This window comes from Malurus melanocephalus, unplaced genomic scaffold, assembly GCF_030028575.1.
Source record: "Malurus melanocephalus ecotype Western Australia unplaced genomic scaffold, MMel_1.1 scaffold_170, whole genome shotgun sequence".
NCBI classification, from domain to species: Eukaryota; Metazoa; Chordata; class Aves; order Passeriformes; family Maluridae; genus Malurus; species Malurus melanocephalus.
In genome coordinates, this window is record NW_026623402.1 from 450,840 (window position 1) to 469,796 (window position 18,957).

Below are 18,957 nucleotides of genomic sequence, written 5' to 3' on the forward strand. Positions count from 1 at the left end.
CATGAAACAGCGAGGAGCGGATGCTGAAAACCAGCGAGAGTTCAAAGGCTGTTTTACGGACAGTRTGTGCTCCAGAAAAGAACACACTAGATGGAACACCCCTAAGGAAGAACCTTCAAACGGCAGCGGCTGCGGACTCCGAGATAGCGGCGGCGCTCCCCCCTCACGGCCGCGCCTCTCCCGCCTCCCCGGCCCGCCCCTCACGGCAGCTCCGGGGCTTCCGCGGGGCCTCGGCAGGGGCTGCGCGCGGCCCGCCCGCGGCGGGAACGGCCCGGCAGGTGCGTGAGGGGAGCCCGGGAATGGCCGGGGACAGCCGGGAATGGCCGGGAATGGCCGGGAGCGACCGCGAGTGACCGGGGACAGCCGGGAATGGCCGGGGCGGGCGGAGGAGGGAGCTCGGATTTCTGGGAGTCGGCCGCGGCGCCAGCAGCGCCCGAACGGGCCCGGCCGGCCTTGCCCAGCACTACCGGGCCCGCCCCCGCTGCAGACCTGGATTCCGCTCCAAATCACGAGCGTCCTCATCCAAAACGGAGCGTAGTTCTGCTGTTAGGGCTTTTTTTGGGGGGGGAGTTGGCATTGCTCGTTGTTACCTTCATTGTTCTTTACAGAAGGATGGGTTTAAGTTTCATCCCAAAAAAGCTCGAAATGCCCGGTAGGGAGTAGGARCGAGGACTTGAATTGCAAGGAAATGAGATCCCCAGCACTCAGTAAGGTATAAATAAAATAAAAGCATCCCTTTTGCCATATTTTTGAGATACAAGGATTGCCCATAGTGTCGGACTCCTGTCTGGAGAAATTGACTCCATATTTATATTAATGGTTATATTAGCTCATGCCTGCACTCTTCATTCAAGGGKTTTTTTCCTGCTTCTTGCACTGTTGTCCAGGAAACTATGCATTATTAACTTCTGGTACTAGTAGGATAGACTAGACAGGAAAGGCAGAGAGACATCATTCATGTGGAGAACTCATTGAAAGATTTGCCTTAAAATGTCTGTTTAAGAGGTTATGGAGCAAATAGACAGGAATAACAGGCAGCAATAAGTTGCCAAACTGGTAGAAACAAGGAATAAACTGCCAAACCAGATGCAGCCCTCAGGGATGATGTTCTAATGATGGTCACAGCAGCAAATGTGTCACTAATTTTTAAAGAGGATTTTAGGGGAAATCCAAGGTCTGCAGACCTGGAAGTTTGACCAAGWGAATTAGTAAAAAATACAGAAAGATAGGATTATTGTACAGCTGCATAAATATCTAGGGTGAAAAATTACGGGTTAAAAGTCATGCCTGAAAGTATTCTTGAATTTTCTGCAGGTCTAAATAAGCATGTTGAGAAGTCTGGCTCACAGTCTGTACTGAGACTTCAGGAAGGTTTTAAACAGGAGCCCTCACCTGAGCAGCCCTTGACATAATAAGGGAGTTTCCCTGTYATAAATACGCAGTTATTGCAAAGATAGGAAAGAGGATGTGAGTAAATGGGCAGCTCTCCAGGTGACTGGAGGTCAGCATTGGGGTGCTGCAGAGATGGTTTGCAGATGACATGGAAAATCGATGTTTCCAGATGGCTTTGCATTATTTGAGGTAGAGAAGAGGGCTGAGGGTGATGAAGCACAGGTATAAACTGATTCATATGGGTGGGAAGCAGTGCAAATTTCTCACACAAAATGAGGGATTTTTTTKGGCAGTAATAACTGATTCTGTGAAGTTTTCTTCCTTATTAAAGTGCCCACAGGCTCAGGGATGACTGTGCCTGGGTCACAATGCTCCAGTCTAGAGACATGGAGGATGCGTGGAGAAGCACTTTGTGCTTATTGTGTTCTTCTCCTGCTCCTGACCTGGGCTGGAGAGCAGGATACAGGGAGGGGTATCCTTTGGTCTAACCCAGCATTGACCCAGCATGTATTCCCATTTAAAATCTGTACAGCTGGGAATTGGTGTGAGGAATTATCTCTCCAGAAGTGGCAGTGTTTTTATGTACACTTTCCTCATCGTTCTGTCAGAAAAATAGATGTGCCTGAGGTAGGTTTTGCAGGTACCTAGAACTAGGAGCCAAAARTATATGCAAATTGCTGGTGGGATTTTTTTTAACCTCCTTTTCATGAAAACTCATTAAATACCTAAGGAAATGCCTGCAAATGCAGTGTTGTTAGAAGGATTAAATAAGTTGTAGACTCTTGTGCCTGGACTACAGGGTGTATCTGCTGCTGAGTTGGGTTTTACACAGATTTGCAGTGTCTTTCCAATTCTGGCTTGCAGGGTCCTGAACCACTTGCCTGAGATTAGCCCAGCAGCCCTGAACACTCCAGGCACTTGTGCAGACTGATTCAGCTCTTGATCTTCCTTTTCCGACTTACATACTTTTTATTTTTTTTTTTTTGGACATGTTTACCCAGATGTGCTTAACAACTTGTAGTTAATTTGGTTACAACAGGATTAGYAAAAAGTGATTAAACCCACAGCTGATTATTTGAGGCCCAGGAGTAGAATTTGTTTATTATACAAGCAAGAAAATCTAGATAGAAATGAAGAGCTGCAGAATTTGTCTGTAGACTTACAGAAGAGGTTGTGTMTGTTGCTTCCCAAATGCACAGGGCTTGSATCCATRGTATGTGTTGCCTTCTACAGTGTGKTTTTTTWATAGGCAAGAAGGGATTTGYATTTACAAGCAACATCCCTTCCAGAARGTGTTGATAGGCTTTGAGGCAGAGTTTTGTGATTCAAATCTTGCTATGAAGCAGGGAGATGGGATAGTATGGGGKTTTTTTTCTGGATTTCTAAGCTGGTATTGCAGCCCCTCATTGTGCACTCACRTTTCTGTACATGACCCATTTCTCCTGGCTAGAAGGCAGTTTCCTGCTGCAGTTTCTATTGAAGATGCTGAGATGTGTCAAGGATCRGCCCATAGCAATGAAGTTTCAAGTGCCCTGAGGCTGTTGCTGTAACATGTCTGTGAGTGCACTTGCAGCTTTTAGCAATTATTTAATTGGAAGTAGGTGCCAGGCAGCTCAGATCCTGTTTCTGATGTCGCATTCCATAAGAGCACAAATTACCAAATGAGTTGATGCTCTTCTCRAGTCAGCCATGTTTGCAGAGTGTCTTTATGTGTGGCTGATGAGCTGGAAGTTCCAGTTAATACTGTCAGAGAAGTCTGGAGGTATTGTCTTCAGTGGGAATACTGCCTTGACTGAGTGTTTTAGAGGGTCAGTCTCAAATGGTGAAGTGTTCCTCCTCTGGTMCTTCCTTCCTGCAGCACTTTCTCCTAGACAGGACTCACTTGCCAGTGCCACCAGGCAGTTATGTCTGGCTGGTGACTTCTGGAAACATGTTTAATTCCCACAAACTGAAAGCCACAGTTCAGAGCAGAGTACCTGACACCACTTAATTATTGCAATGAAGAGTTAAGTGTTTAGAAAAAAAGTAGAACCATCCCACCTCTCTGCTGGTCATGCCAATGTGATTTTTTTTTCCCCTGCCTATTTTTATATGTTTGTGTCTGGATTCTTCTGAAGTGAAACATAACAATGTTGGGGAATTAGCACTGCTGATTCAGATTGTAGCAACGCTGAATTTGTTTCACTGTAGTGAAAAGAAACTGTTGCTGGTGCAACTTCCATTGTGAGAAGCATCTGAGCAAGATAAAGAGTGGTTTTAATATTGAAAGTTTTTTTAGTAATTTTTAAATTTTGATAATCTGGTGAAAAATGAGTGGCAACAGCTAATTACTTACGTATACTTCCTTGCAGGTTCACTATGTATGGGATTCTTTCTCCATATCTAATTCTGTATGATGTTGAACCTTTGCTTCTTTTCCCTTACATCCACGTGTTCCATTTTAGAACTGAGGTCTTTGCGTTCTCTTGTAAAAGTCCTTTTTTTTGGGGCTGACACTTTCCAAATTAAGTGCTAATGGGGGCATTTTAAAAGTTTAGTTTCGGCTTGCCTTGTATTGAGTGTAGGAAAAGCTCATTCCCCACTGTATAACAAAGGCCAAAGAGCATCTCCAGCACTGCTTTTTCTGGACCAAGCAAAAATTGCAAATTGTTCTGGAGCTTGATCTAATGGAGCACTGTTGGTATCACATCTCCATTATATGCTCAGAATCTCCTGGCCTGTTTCAAAGCACTTGATACAGTGAATAAATGCTTGTACCTGTTCAATAGGTAAAGGACTACAGCACCAAAAACGAAACACCAACTTTTTGGAGCTCACATACTAAAGTGGTGACAAACCAGAAGAACAATTGCAGGAGATGTAGTTGCCTCMGTTTCAGCTGTTGACTGGAACAGATGCTCTTCATGTTTCTGGTAGGTTGAGTCATTTTGGGGAGATTCTAACACAAACATTTCTACAGCACAATAAACAAATTTGTGACTGTGAATAGGGCATCTCTCAACTTCCTGTGGAGGTTTAGGTTCTGATCCAGTTACATTACTTTTGAAAATGATTGATACATAACTTCTTTGTGCTTTCTGAGGCAGCACAATTTTTGAAGTGGTTATTTTCTGTTTTTTCTATATGCTTGAAAGATTATGCTAGTTTTTGGTAAAAAGTACACAGTACTGGTTCATCTTGGCATTCAATTTCTGAATTTTCCAACCTAAGAGCAAACTTAGTTTCAATGCTTAGTGGAGCAGAGTTGTTTTTATCTGCAGTCTTTACAAGATGAATTGCTCAAACTGCTGTTTTCTGTTTGCTCATCAGTAGAGCCCAATATTTGCCCAGCCTGGTGCAAACATGGCTAAATCTGTCATCTGCTGCTGTAGTTTGCATAGGTTGTCCATGTAGTCGTAGCTGTCAGATTCATTGTTGTGGAGAGGTGCGTAAAAACAGAAGTTTGTGGAAATAAGGTGCTTTTAAATAAGCTTCATAATCCTAATTATGCTTCTATCCATTTTCCAGAACTATGCCAAGAAAAAGAAAGCTGTTGGCTCAATTAAGTGCTCTTCAAAGCAACTCCAGCTTCCCTCAGATTGATGCCTTGGAGAACCTGAACRCTACGCCTGGAGCAGATCTTTCTCCAAAAAGCAGCAAATATTTTATGATAGAAAAAAAAAATTCTTCWCAGCTGCAAGCAGATTTTTTCAACCAGCCCTGTGTTAGTCTGGCCAAGTCCTTTCTGGGGCAGGTAAGACATGAGCACTGAGATTCTTGTACTGGAGCATGTGCTAGCTAATAACTTGGTGTAAAAGGATGAAATTCTTCTTTTGCCATTTGACTCCCAGGCTATTTTAGGAATATAGCTCTCATTCCTTCTCTTGCTMAGTGCAGTGGAATTTAAAGACTAGTAGCCAAATCTATTCTAGATGAGGTCAGAGGAGTAATTTTTCAGGTTTAGTGTGTCACATTTTTTAATTAGGTTTTTTTTTGTGGAGTTTTTCTCCCTTTTGTCTATTTACTAAAATGTACTTTGCTGCTTGTGGTTTGAAGGCTGTTTCAGGCCCATGATTTTCCTTTCAGCAACTGCTTTACTTGTTTTTGTTTCTTGCTTAGCCCAGTGGAAAGTAATGCTCTGCAGTCAGCAACATCTTCTCTGCCTCCATTTTAYTGTCTTGTTATGCTAAGGATTGCACAGTCCCACAGTTAAACTTTCTTCACTCCAAATATTGTTATTCCTATCTTTTGTTTCTGAGTTTCCAAGTCATTACCTGTTCATGCAAGGACTTCTCCCTTCACCCATTGCATAAACTTTGAGGAGTCTTTAAATCTTGCTGAAAGCCTTTGGAAGTAGGAGTGGTGGAGATTAAACATGTCTCTAATGCTTGGTGGGTCCTTCAGCAAACTCTCTGGCTGTTTCCAGGGGAGGGAGCTCCCTCAGTGTTTCACCTGTAGAAAGTTCCAGTCTAGGATCTTCTAAATGCAACTGCAAAATGTATGTTCAGTTCACTGCTATGGTCTTATCTTCTCAGAGTCTTTTTAATACCTTTATTGTCTGCARTGTGAGTAGACTCTCTGGGTTCTCATGGTTTTAGATAACTTCAGGAATTTGTTCCACAAACTGTTGGTTTTGGCCTGTTTTGCTGCGTCCAGCTATTTTTTCTTTTCTAGGGATATCTTGCCTGTAACTGACGCCTTTGCTCTGCTTTTTAGCCCTGCTGGGTTTCTTTCTGGTCTGCCTTAACCTCTCTCTGTGATATTCCATGTGTGTTGCTATCTTTACAGACATCCTGCTAGAGGTTTGCCTTTTTTCCAGTCTTAACCTTTGGCTGCCTCTTAAGTTCTTCCCAACAAGCTTCCTCACTTTACATAGTTTCCTCTTTTTGCTGGTAGGCAGAACTCTGATAGATTATTTTTGGACTTTAATGCCTGTGAAAGGACACTGAACTTTATCCTTCATGGTCATGATACAAAGTTGTTTTCCAGGGATAAGTCTTTGGAAAAGACTGTGTTTTGCTCCAGATCTGAGAGCTGAGTCTTTTCTCGTGAGATTCCTGATTCCTCGTTCTGCACAACATTTGATGGTGTCTAAGAAAACATTGCCCATGTCCTGCTCTACCTAAGGATACCTCAAGTCTCCCATTACTGATGCATTTTTGTTGTCTTAATGACTTCATCACCCTTATCCATTCAGTTACTCTGGAAAGATGATATTTGAGTCCTAATTCTATATTKTGTCTATTTAGGCCTRGTATTACAAGCCAGGCAATTTCTATCTTAATTCTTCATTTTCTTTAAAGYATGACCACCAGTCTCCCATGACACAACCTATTCTCTCATAAAGGTTATTTAGTGTTTCATTCATTATCTTCGTTCTATCAGATTTTGGAGGCATCTGGCACATTAATTTTGCTTTCCTTCATCATACCTGAGTTTTTGGTAACAAAAAAATACCCCAAAAGATACATGCAGTAAATGGCCTCTCAGAGGGAGCTGCCATAACATCAAGATACATCCTCAATGAGAAAAATAACCTTTAGGAAATCATTTACTGTGGGATTTATCACCATTTTAAACCTTTTTATTCAACAGAATATTGGGGGTGTCTGAAAACAGGGAAATGCCTCTATGCTTTTAAAACCATAACCTAACCATTGCATTTCATCATACTGAGGGAGAATTCTGGTCACAGGGATCTGGGTTTGGGGTATTTCAGAGGCATTTGCTGAACACCAGTGTTTTTTTTCATTAAAAATAATAAACTGATTATTTTCAACAACTTGACAAGTGCTGTAGAGAAACCATGATACACCAGAGCTGCAGCTTTGGAAACCAACTCATGGAGAATTCATACTGGATCAGATCAATATCTGCATTAGCAACCCAGCTTAAACATCTGTTAGGAATTCAGCTTTGTTTTTCTGAAGGTCATTTTTGAATGGCTGGATGAAAGTGCTGGATAATTAAAGCATTATAATTAAACTGATAGCTGGTGCCCAAATGAGCCTGTGCTGCAGTATTTCATACACATTAAGTAAAACACAWAGTTTAAAAATCAGGTCAAACCACAAATTCCTTTGTACAAAGTTTAGTGGTTTTATTTTTAAAGAGAATCTTTTCGCGGCCATGTTTTGTTTCCCCTGCATCTGCTTTGTTTTATTTAAGGAGGTACCAGCAGCAAGGAACACACTGTAATAACAAAGATCTGTTGTTGTCTGCCTGAAGCCAATTCCCAGCTCTCCTGCACTGCCCTTCTCTGTGGTGCAGAAAATACTGAAATAGCATCAATGCTCTCTCTAGTGCTGATTATCTCTGTGATTTGGGACTGGGACTTGTTTGAAACATCTCTAGGGAGAGAAACTGTCTAATCATAGCAGTTATTTAATTGTGCCTCTGTCATATTTCTTCTGATCTAAAGATTATACATTCATGATGCTTCAAGGTTAATATCAGTGGTGATTTCTGCCTTAAACCTGATGCATTGGAGTGGAGAATACAGAAAATAACCACAAAAGCAACTCTGTGGGCTTTAGTGCCTGTAGGATCATAAACTGGTTCTTTTTGATCCTGTCTCATCTAGACACTCCAGGCATTTTGTGGGRTGAGGGACAGGTAGGAACTCCTTGTACTGGGCTGAGGCCTGGGCAGTGGAAGCTGAAAAAGTTGGTGTTAGCTCACAGACTAAATGGACAGGATTTAGACCAGCAGGTCCTTTCTTTCCAACTTCTGTGTTTCCACAGCTCTTGCTCTGCTTATTTTGTACCGAGGGCTGGTAACTGATGCACYCTGACCTCTCTTTCAGATTTTAGTTCGCAAACTTCCTGATGGCAGAGAGCTCTGGGGCAGGATTGTTGAAACAGAAGCTTATCTGGGTGGGGAAGATGAAGCTTCCCACTCGAAAGGTGGGAAGCAAACACAACGAAATGCAGCAATGTTCATGAAACCAGGAACTCTGTACGTGTATCAGATCTAYGGGATTTATTTCTGCATGAATGTTTCCAGCCAAGGTAAGCTGAGGCTGAAAGAGATGGCATGCCAGCAKCAGGGGGCTGATTCAAGCTACAGTGGTGCTGCAGTCACTTGTGAGCTCTCTGTGGGCTCTCTGATGGCTGTGACTTGTTGTCATGATCATCCCATGGGACCTGGGCTTTGCCACTGTGACCAGGGTGTACCAGGGCCCATCTCCAACTTCCCAGTTTGTCCCAGCTGTGAGCTGTGGCAGCTGTTCAGGCACACAGAAAATGAGACTGGGGTTGAATCTGGATAGGAGGGAGCTTTCAGTTTTGATCACCTCATTCATGTGATTCAGTAAACTTTGTTCCTCAAAAGTGGTGATGTACAAGAAAAATTCAGACTCATTAATGACAGCCTAGGTCTTGGTGTCTGTTGCCATGGCAAGAAACTCCTCTGTCTCCTGCCTTCAGAGGCTGAATGAAATGTTGGGGAAAACAAAAAGATCTGAGATGTCTTAGGTTTAAGCAAGGAATCAGTAGGAGCATTTTAGCTGTTTGGCTGTATCTAAAAGCCAAWAAAAGCCATCCAAATCAAAATACCCAGACTGTTACAGAACCTTCAGTGTTCTTTTATTATTCTAAAAATAAAATAATCAAGCTGTAATTAAATTATTCTAGAATTTATTGAGACTGACCTTCCACTCTTCAAGACTCTTAACATGTTACTGAAAACTTTCTTTTTTTCCTTTCTGTCAGAGTGACAGTATTTGCCTTGCAATGAAGCTGTTTAATTAGACATCTTGAAATGGCAGCAAGTGTTTCCTAGGTAACTCCTCACTCTRTTAGAAAAAATCTCAAACCCAATTTACTTTCTTTTTCACCATTTTGAAGATAAATGTTAAAAAATCCCAGTGCTTGTATATTCCTAAGTGGAAAGCAAATGGAAGTGTGGCCATTAATCCTYAGGTTTTGGCCTTTGGAGAGGAGCCAAGCAGAAGAACAGTGCCAGGTTATAGTGTGGGGGTAGAGCCTGACTTTCTAAATGGGGATCTGGGTGAACACATGTGAGCTTCATTATATTGGCTCTGCCAAATCTGTTCAGATAATGAAAGCACATAGTTCATTTGTAAGGGTGGGATTCATAGCATTTGAAATATTAGGAGTAATATTTTTGATTTTTGAAAAATATTATTAGCCTTTGAAAACTAGGAAGATTCCTTTGACATTCGCACTTTGGGAATTTTTTCCTTATATGCCTGTTTTTAGATTTGTAGTAAAACAATTAAAGAGCTCCCTGTGGTGATGGAGTTGATAGGATTTTTTGTTACAAACTCCCTCCCCATCATCCTGTCACACATGCAGTGACAGCAGGCTCAGCTATCACTGCCAGAGCACTGCAGTCAATACCATGGCTGTGCACACTGTGCATCACCCATGCAGCTACACAAACAGGAGCTGCTCCTTCTGTGTATTTGCCCACATGCAGAAGTGTTGAAAGAAAGATGGGGAGGAATCATACCTGAGATGCTTCTCTGCAGTTAGATGGAGGAGGAGTTGTTTAATTGTGCTGYTGTGCTGTTGTTTAGTCTGAGGGAAGGATTTAGGGAGTCAACTTCATGGTAGCACCTGGGTAGAAGGCAAAAGCATTTCATTCTCTGGATACGGGACAAATCTTGGAAACTTTGTTTTGACTGGCTGTGCAGAAAACACCAGGAAACACTGACCAAAAAAACACCTGTCTGTTAGGGCTTAGCTTGGTCCTACTTCATAGCACAGACCATGAAAGCAAATAGCTCCAAGAGCCAAGTGTATCCTCTGGAGCAGTGGCAGATCTGACTCCTTAGGAATCACTTGTTTTGATACACAACCTCATAGTCTGTAACTTTGGGTGGAATAAAACTTCTCTGTTTTCTGTATTGCTTTATGCTGGAGTTCAGGCTCCAGTATCACTCAGGGATAGGAAGAGTGTATCACCAGCAGCATTGTGYTCAWAAAATCAAAATTATTGAGGGGCAGGTGCTCCAGTATATTTTGTCAGTGAGGAAGGGAAAATCTTTGTGGATGTAACYGAGATAAAGCTGCATCGTGGAATTTTACTGTGAGAGGTCTTCCCATCACTGAGTGAAATACTGCAGCTGCCTGAAGCCACAGCAGGCATCACTGCATTTGGAGAAATCATGGATGGTAGAGAGAAGAGCTTAAAAAAAATACAGCCAAAGTCTTTTAATGTGCATGAATCCAACAGTATATCCTGAGCAGCACAGTAATCTTAGCACTAAGAGCTTTCCCTAGAGTTAAGAGGGATATTGGGCTTCCTTTGCCTCCGGAAGAGGATAAGTGCCAGTCATGCTTCTCTTTGACTTAACTGTGATCTGTTTCTCTGGAATTTGCCATGGTCTGTATTTTGCTGCCAGATCTGAAAGCACAACTTGTAAAATTGAGAGCCCAGTGATGCTCAGCCCAGGATCACACTGCAGGGACTTCTCCCTAACCTTCAGATCTTAGACTAGGACTTTGAAGGAAGTGTTTGGGGAGCACTGAGTCAGGCAGGTGAAGGRAGGAGAAAATTCTCTCCAGGGGCCAGGAGCTGTTTCCAAGGCTGGGAGCTGGAGCTGTTTCAGGGTAGGAGCAGGAAGCTGTGCTGTGGGGGTGTGGGACTCCACTATCATATTATGATTTCTGGCTGCTCAGGGAGAGAATTGGCTCTGCAGTGTTGTTAGATCTCAGTTTTCAGCTCTGAATTCTGCTCATTATATGGAGAGRCTCTTAGCAAGAGAGATAAATACTCAGCATCTCCAACTGGCCCTGCTGCTGCTGCTGCTGCTTGTGTATCTATATTGGGCAGATGCTGAACGCAAGTGACCTCTGAGAGTGAACTGCTGCAGGCTGGAAGGGGGAGGAATCTGGACTGAAGCATTCTGGAGTTGAGTCCGAAGGATTCAGCTACTCTTTGGGAGTTAAAATGAAATTTCTAATGTGGAAGTATGCTCAGGATGACSCAGGGGTGTGAGGGAAAGAAGGCAGTAGCTTGTCATGGCATCCCCATGCTCTTGTCCTGCCTGCTGTCTCCTCCTCCCAAGGCTACTGACTGGGCAGAGTGTGGTGTCTGTTGCCCACAGCTAGAAAGAACATGGAAGCTTCCAGATGGAAATGCAGAAAGAGCAGCCAGAAACAGAAATTCCCAGTACCCCTTGCCTGGGCTCTGTGATGCTCTGGGAGCACCTGCAGTTTTCCAAGAGCTCATCTCTATTCACGTGAACTCCCAAGGACTCAGTTCAGTTCAAGTGTGACCACAGTTTCCACTTGCATTTGAGATGGATGAAAGCAAGCCGTGTAATTAGTGATTGCTCAGAATCCCACAGTTGTTCCTGGCAGGGGAGGCAGCAACATGAWGTGAGGGATGTTTCTTTGTACATCAATAAAAAGCAGAATTAGGACATGGAACATGTTCTTAAAAATCTAAAATGACCTTTGAGCTCTAAATCACTGTTAGACCAGGGAAGCAGCTTTTGGCTGCCAGATTAGCATCAATCCCCTCCTTGGAGAAGGGAGTGCCTGGGAACAGATTGCTGACAGCTGTTGGAATTCAGGCTGCTGACTTCACCGAGCTGTAGTGGGGGCAGCAGGGGCTCTGAGAAGGTTCAGGGCAGCAGGCACACCTCAGAGAGCCAGGAACCAGGACCTCACCGGGAGACCAGAGGAGTAATTTAGTGTGGGATTTGTACAAAATATGAGAGGGACGCTATTTTGGGAAATCACAGGTCCTTAGGGATTTGTGCCTACAAAAAAAGCCTTTGCCAGGCATGAGCRTGGCTCCAGATGTTTGAGGCTGGAGAGGGAGAGGGGATTCTTGGGGAGCGGCAGCACACGGATGCTGGTGGGAGGGAAGCTGTGGGCGGCCGGCACAAGGACAGCTGCKTGGGGCTGCACACAGGCCCTGTGCCAGTGCTCTCCTCACCCACTCAGGCCAGGAGACCTCCCTGCAGTCCACTGGAAAGTACCAGGGAAACATTTCTGTCTCAGGCTGCAGATYCTTGTCAGACAGGGAATGTCTGCTCAGAGCTGCATCTTTGCTTCACTCTCACCTGGCTGGAACAGCTGGGAGGGCTGGAGAACTACAGCTCCTGACAGGGTGGCAGATCACATTTGAGGAAAGAATTTGTCAGTTTTCTCCAGTTTTTGTCATAGAAAGACCTCTGCTAAGTGCTGCTCCCAGGGCTGTGCATCCCACAGCCAGATTGTGCAGCCCTGTCCTGCCCCAGATCCATGCCTTGGGAGAGTTTCCTTGGCACGAGGGTCCAAATCACTGTTAGAGCTGTGCAGTTACCCAAGGCCACACTCATCCCACCCAGTACAGCTCCAGAGGGAGTTTGGATTGGTACCACTTGCAGCCCAGGCAGCAGCTGCTCCCAGTGCCTGCAGCCCCTTCCCAGGTTTCTYTTTGTCCAGCCTCACTCTGCAAGCTGCCTCTTTCTGCTGGCAGCATCCAGACTCATTCCTCCTTGCCCTTGTTAGCTGGAGTTCTTGTAATCAGAGTTTATTAGAAATCCACTGGGTTTGGGAGCAGCTTTGGACAGCGCTGCCAAAACCRAACCAGATGTGGGTTTATTTCTGAACATTGTGCTGACATAACAAAAGCCCTCTGGCAAGCCTTGGAGCAGCAGCCAGACTTAGCAACATCAGGTGGGGTTGGGAGGAGCAAGGCAGCACTGCAGAATGAAGGGCACAGAGCTGTGAATGAAGGGCACTGGACMTTTGGAGGAGAGAAGGGACTGCACYTGGAGCCAAAGACAGGCCCCATGGTTGGCAACTCCAGCCAGGCAATTCCATGCTCATCGGGCTGAGCAACAGGCTCAGAGCTGAAGTGCTGCTGGCAGTGGGCTGAAAACTGAAGCATTCCCAAAAGAATGACCCTGTACTAACACCCAGCTCTTGYTCTGCAGGGGAAGGGGCTGCAGTGCTGCTGCGTTCCTTGGAGCCCCTGCAGGGCTTGGATGCCATGAGGGAGCTGCGCAGGGCCTCCAGGAAAGCACCCACCAAGCTGCTCAAGGACTGGCAGCTCTGCAACGGGCCCTCCAAGCTCTGCCAGGCRTTTGGCATTGACAAGGCTTTTGACCAAAGGGACCTGACTCAGGATTCTGCCATCTGGATGGTGCCTGGACAGGACCTGCCCGGGGAGCACGAAGTGGTGGCCACCACCAGGATTGGCATTGGCAACAGAGGAGAGTGGGCAGAGAAACCACTCAGGTTTTATTTACGAGGAAACAAATTTGTGAGTGTCGTAGACAAGAAAATGGAGCGAGAGATGGCAGCAAGGGGRCACTCCCCTTGCAGCTGACAAGTCTTGCAAGTGTCCCACGGAACAGGACTTGAGCTGCGCTCTGTACAATGGCCTCAAGCTGCATCATGGCAGATAGAGGGGCCTGGGGGGGKTTTTAATAATAAATGTACTTTGTCACAATGAATGGGGCCTGGTGGAGTTTTATTTGCAGAAGACTGGCATGGCCTCCCAGACAGAACTGAGACTGGTTTTGGACACGGAAGGCCACTTTTCCTGTGCCAACGGATCCAGGCTTTATCAGGGTGGGTGAGAGGAGGAGCTTCACAGCTCCGAGCTGCTCCCATCATCTCAGCCCCCAGCAGAGGCCAGTGCTTGGTTGCTGGGGGGAAATAGTCATAGAACTGGATGGCAACAGAGCAGACTGAAAGGATGGGAGCTGGGAAAAGAGGTTGTAAAGGGGGGATCTCACTGTTGTCTGCAGCAGGCTCAGGGGAGAGTGTCAGACAGGATGAGAGGCAATGGGCCACCAGCTGGAAAACAGGAAGTTCTCATTAGCTCTGTGGAAAAAAATTTCCCCATGAGGGTGGTCAAACACTGGAACAGGGCCCCAGAGAAGCTGTGGGTCATTCACACCTCCACAGGACAGGCTCCAGAGTGACCTGATCTAACACCTTTCCTTTGAGCAGAGGTTTGGACTGAAGACCCCTCCCAACCTATACCCCTCTGTAATGTCCAGCCTGGAGAACAAGAATGGGTTTTGTTCATTTGCACATCTGCTTTAGAAACCAGTTCAGAACTTACCAGTGTGTGAACCCCCACACAGAAAACACTGGAGCAGCAGCCTGACTTGAGCAGGGGAAGAAACCCTCTAGGACTCAGGGCAAGACCTGGAGGACTGCAGCCACTCTGGGTGGGTGACACACCCCCCACCTCAAGGTTCACATAGAATAAAAAAGCTCACGTTTTTAAAAACTCTCGTCCCCATCCCATGAAAGAATTGGCCCCTTCTGGCACCCTTTGTTGTGCTGATTTCAGTAGCTCACCTTGATGCTCAGGTGCTGGGGATGGTTGAGACAGGGCCTACAGCAATGTTGATCTGTTTTTTAGGTCAGATACAGTTTTTGCTTTTCTCTGCCATCCCTGTGGCAGCTGCAGGGCCAGACTCCCTAAGGAGAGCTGAGGAAGCCGTCATGGGGCAGCTCCACCAGCACCTTGGTGCTGTAGGGTAAATCAGCTAAAGCTCCCAGTTTCACCCAGTGTGTGTGGGCAAATGAAGCTCTCCTGAGAGCCTGTGGCTCTGGGAGAAGCTCCAGCTGCTGTGTGTGGTGTAAGGGAAGGTCTTGAGGAGCCTGACAATCTTTTAACAACAAACCACCACACCACCAYGGAGGTAAAGCTCTCCCTCTGTTGCCCTGGCTATGCAGCACAGAGCAGTGAGCAGCTGTGGGTAACAGTGGCCTCACACAGGCAGGGGGGAGCTGGCACAAGCTCCTGCTGTCCCCAGGCCCAGGGCTGTCACCTGGTCTGGCCCTGGCATGGCTGGAGGAGCAGTCCCAAATCAGAGCAAGCACAGCCCTGCATCTCATTTTCCTGCTGTTCAGCTTTAATGMAGGCCAGGATCCCTGCCTGGCTCCYTGCAGCCACAGCCATGCYTGTGGGAGGGGGAATGGAGGGACAAAATAAGCCCAATGCCCTGGGCACCAGCCCCTGGGTGGAACAGGTCCCTGCACTTGCAGCTTGGCCAGCTCCTTTCAGTCCTGCTCAACAACCAAGCTCCCACCCCCAGGCAAAAACCRGGAAACATGAAAACCCAGGAACACAGAGGCTGCTGGGTGTCAGCCCKGCTCCAACAGACACCTGGCAATGAGGATACCGGGGTGAGGAAAGAATGAGCTATGACACAGTGAGCGAGTCATTCATTTGTGAAACTGTTTACTTGTGATCCTTTGCCTTCCCACCTCTGTCCTCGCTGCTGTGACATCAAACAGAATTCCTCGGTGCCAGGGTCATTTCCCTGGGAGCCAGGCCAGCTCCCCTGTGCCCTGGAGCAAGGCCATGCACTCTGTGCCACGGGGACAGCCTCTCAGGGCTCAGTGTCCCTGCACCGTGTTAGAGAGCAGGGGAAGCACTCCCAAGGCACCAATGTCCCCCCAAAGGTGACAATCTGCCAGCAGTGCTGCAACAGAACCCTCTCGTGTCACTCCCACGATCCCTGGGGAGCAGCAGGGCCAGGGAAGGGCTGTGAACGTGGCAGGGCAGGAATCCAGGCTGAGCAAGCAAGTGCTGTCCTGCAGCAGGCCCTGGGGTCTCAGGGAGCAGCAGGGACATCGAGGCACGGACAGSGACACCCTGCTGCGTGCCACCGGGCAAGAAGGAACTGAAACCACCTCCTTCAGTTTTAGGCATCCTTTAGACTCTCAGCCAGAGAGCAGGGCAGGCTCCGTCCCTGTGCCAGCAGTCACTTCAGGAGAGACTGGAACACGGAGATGACGGGGTCCTCRTGGCTGGTGACCACCAGCACGCTGCGGAACTTGTCAAACAGCATCAGCAGCTGGGAGCGCCGCATGTTCTCGTTGTACATGATCTCCTCCAAGTGGTGCCGGCCTCGGAAGTAGTGCAGCAGCCTGCAGGGAGCAGAGCAAGGGAGCACGTGAGCCCAAAGCAGCTCAAACTCACGCTGCCACCCCCAAGGTCTGCTCTCCCAGGGGATGCAAACCAGGTGTTTGGTTTATGTCCCTCATTTGCATGAAAAGGGAATTAAATCATGCCTAGCACAAAAATCCCCTGGAAAAGCAGGGGACTCGCCCACTGTGGGGCTTTGCCAAGGTCCTCTTTGGATCAAGAGGTTTCCTAGCCTGGAGCATTTCCCAAGATTGTGAATTTTCAATTTAGTTACAATTCCAGAAAGTGAAGAAACACAAGTGTCAACAAGCCTTGAAAGTCAGGACGTGGCAGATTTAGATGTGCRTTCTCTTAGCTGGGCCAACACCACCCTTGATCACAGTTCTGCACCAGCAGCCTGGGTACCTCCACTGCCTTTTAGAATTAAGAGCGATTTTGCCTCACAGCAGCCCAAGAGGCTTCCTAACTACAGCTCCTGCACTCAGGGTTTGGGCAGCTTGGGTTGGGTGGAGCAGTCACAACAGAGAGATGGAAATTTTGGTGAATGGCAGCACAGAGAAGCACTGGCAGTACAAACCCCCTGAAGTCTAAGCTCAGACTATGCTGACTTCTTCAATTCTCTGTTCTCAATAAAAAAGGCACACAGTTACCTCTTTGCTGGCCACCTGCATGCTATAGCTATCAGAAAACCTCAGCCCTGCACAGTCKGTCACAGCAGGGTCTGTGATAAACAAAAAGCCCCCAGTGGCTGAGGACCTCTCCCCGGAGTTCCCTCTGAGCCAGCCCCGCCAGTGAAGCCCAGGTTTGCTGCTCAGGTCTCACTCGTCTCGACACCCTCCCAAATGTCACAGCAACGCTGCACGTGTGACTCAAACACTGCCACCGTGAAGGGCCAAAGGCCAGAGCCCCTTCCCAGCTCCACAGCCAGCTGTGCATCCACACGTGTTCCACATCACACTCTGCTCTGTGCTCCAGCAGCCTTTGCTCATGTTCCATTACCCATCTGCAGCTTCATGCCAACTGACTGTAAAAATCAGTGATGACATGATCTRTTTTCCAACCCGTTCACACACTCCTCATGCAGGAACAGCCCTCAGAATACACCCAATAACCACGGGAGCACCCCTGCCTGTTTTCACAGGGCAGCAGGATGGAGTGGCTCCTGCTTTCCCTGCAGGACCAGTGCCTGCCTGGCTRCCTCCTGCTGCTCGGGCCAGGCACTCCTGTCACCCACTGCCCTCRTGGGTGACTGGAAAGGAATCACCATGCAATAGGTCTCCCTCCATCACACCTCCACTGCACTGTGCAGAGGGGTTTTCACCTCTAGCCCATTGCCACATGTTTCTCCACTTCCCAGTTTGCCACGTCCCTCCCTCCTCTTCCCCCGAGCTGCCTGTGGGCTCAGAGCAGGATCCTCACYGGCAGCCCGGGGCTGGGCAGCCCCAGCACGCTGCCAACTCCCTCCTGCTGTTCCTCTGCCAGCTCTCAAGCTGGCACCTGTATGGAGAACATAATTGCTGCCTCTCTGTACCTGCAGCACAAACAAACAACAGAGAGAGCTCCAGTCTCATCTACCTCCCCCTGTCTGGGCTGTGCATTTGCCTTTTGCACTGTGTCCCACTGGGTGTTGACATGAGGCTCATTGGCCACCTCCCCTGGGCCGGTGGCAACTGTGGGCATAGAGAAGTAGCCACTCACAGGGGCAGTGTCARTTCTGGGGTGCCAAAGCCACACTGTTCCCTCAGATATGAACAGAAACATTTGTATCTTACATCTCCTATCACATTCAGAAGGGATTTGGAGGATTCCCTCCCCTCTGCCAGGCTCCCTGTGCCTGCCCACGTGCTCTCATCCTGGCTCAGCTCTCTCAGTGCAAGTGGTACAGTGTGGCTTTCCACAGCAACACACACAGAGCAGTTTGCCAATAAATAAATCCATCTTACATTCAAAAAGAGTCTGGATTTGTAACTGGTCAAGACCAAATACTTTCCACTCCAATAAAAGCTAGAGAGGATATTAAAGAATATCACAAAAATGCCAGCTGGAAGACACCCCCAAAGTCTAGCCCAGCATCCTGTTCCAGCAGGACCACTGCCAATGCTGTAGAGCTTTTTCAAACCCTTCAGAGATGGAGATCCCCCCACATGCTCAGGCAATCTGTCCTGGGCTGCAGCACCCTCCCAGGGAGGATGTTTTCCCAAAAGTCCCAAGAATCTAGACAGCTGTCCTGGGGGCTCACAGCTTGGTGAAGGTGGGCACTGCCTTCACCTTTTGGGCAATGAACATTTATGGGACACAATCAGCACGAGGTGGCACCTCTTGGGGCAGTGACGCTGTGCTGGAGTCCCTCTGAAGCTGCACAGATGTGTCTGCTGCCAGATGTGCACATCCAAATGCAGTGATGGAAGATTATTGCTTTCCATTGCTCATCACTGTTTCCCCCTCCTCAGGTTACAAGAGCTGCCCCTCTAACAGCACTGTAACGTTCCTACACATTAAAAAGAAAATAATTCTCTCAAATTCATTCTATTTGAATTGCTAGTCTGTTTCTGTCCAAGGAGATGTCCCTGCCACAGCCCTGCTTGAAACCAGGGCCAAACTGAGCTGCCAAAGGGTATTCCCCACAGAACTGAAGGATCTCAATCTCCCAATCTCAGAACAAGACAAACCCCGAGAGCAACTCCACACCCACAGCTTGGGAGAGCAGCCATGAGTGAAGCCTCACAC

The 18,957-nt window shown here is 47.2% G+C and overlaps 2 protein-coding genes across 5 annotated transcripts in view; one reads left to right on the forward strand and one right to left on the reverse strand.

The window, feature by feature from the left end:
* Positions 1-202: 202 nt before the first annotated feature.
* On the forward strand, positions 203-13,802 carry MPG (N-methylpurine DNA glycosylase). 3 transcript variants are annotated; one of them, XM_057372359.1, is made up of 6 exons: positions 209-278; positions 609-712; positions 4,161-4,304; positions 4,900-5,125; positions 8,177-8,381; positions 13,271-13,802. In XM_057372359.1, the coding sequence occupies exons 4-6, from the start codon at positions 4,904-4,906 to the stop codon at positions 13,663-13,665; spliced, it is 822 nt and encodes a 273-aa protein (XP_057228342.1). In that variant the 5' UTR covers positions 209-278; positions 609-712; positions 4,161-4,304; positions 4,900-4,903; the 3' UTR covers positions 13,666-13,802. The 3 variants fall into 3 exon arrangements, with proteins under 3 accessions (XP_057228341.1, XP_057228343.1, XP_057228342.1); XM_057372358.1 differs by lacking the exon at positions 609-712 and having other exon boundaries at positions 203-278; XM_057372360.1 differs by lacking the exons at positions 609-712; positions 4,161-4,304 and having other exon boundaries at positions 203-278.
* Positions 13,803-15,500: 1,698 nt separating this feature from the next.
* NPRL3 (NPR3 like, GATOR1 complex subunit) overlaps positions 15,501-18,957 on the reverse strand; it is a 41,405-nt gene continuing 37,948 nt past the window's right edge. For both annotated transcript variants that reach the window (XM_057372363.1, XM_057372361.1), the window contains one exon: positions 15,501-16,232. In XM_057372363.1, coding sequence (XP_057228346.1) covers positions 16,067-16,232 — 166 coding nt within the window. In that variant the 3' untranslated portion in view covers positions 15,501-16,066. The remainder of the gene's footprint in view (positions 16,233-18,957) is intronic.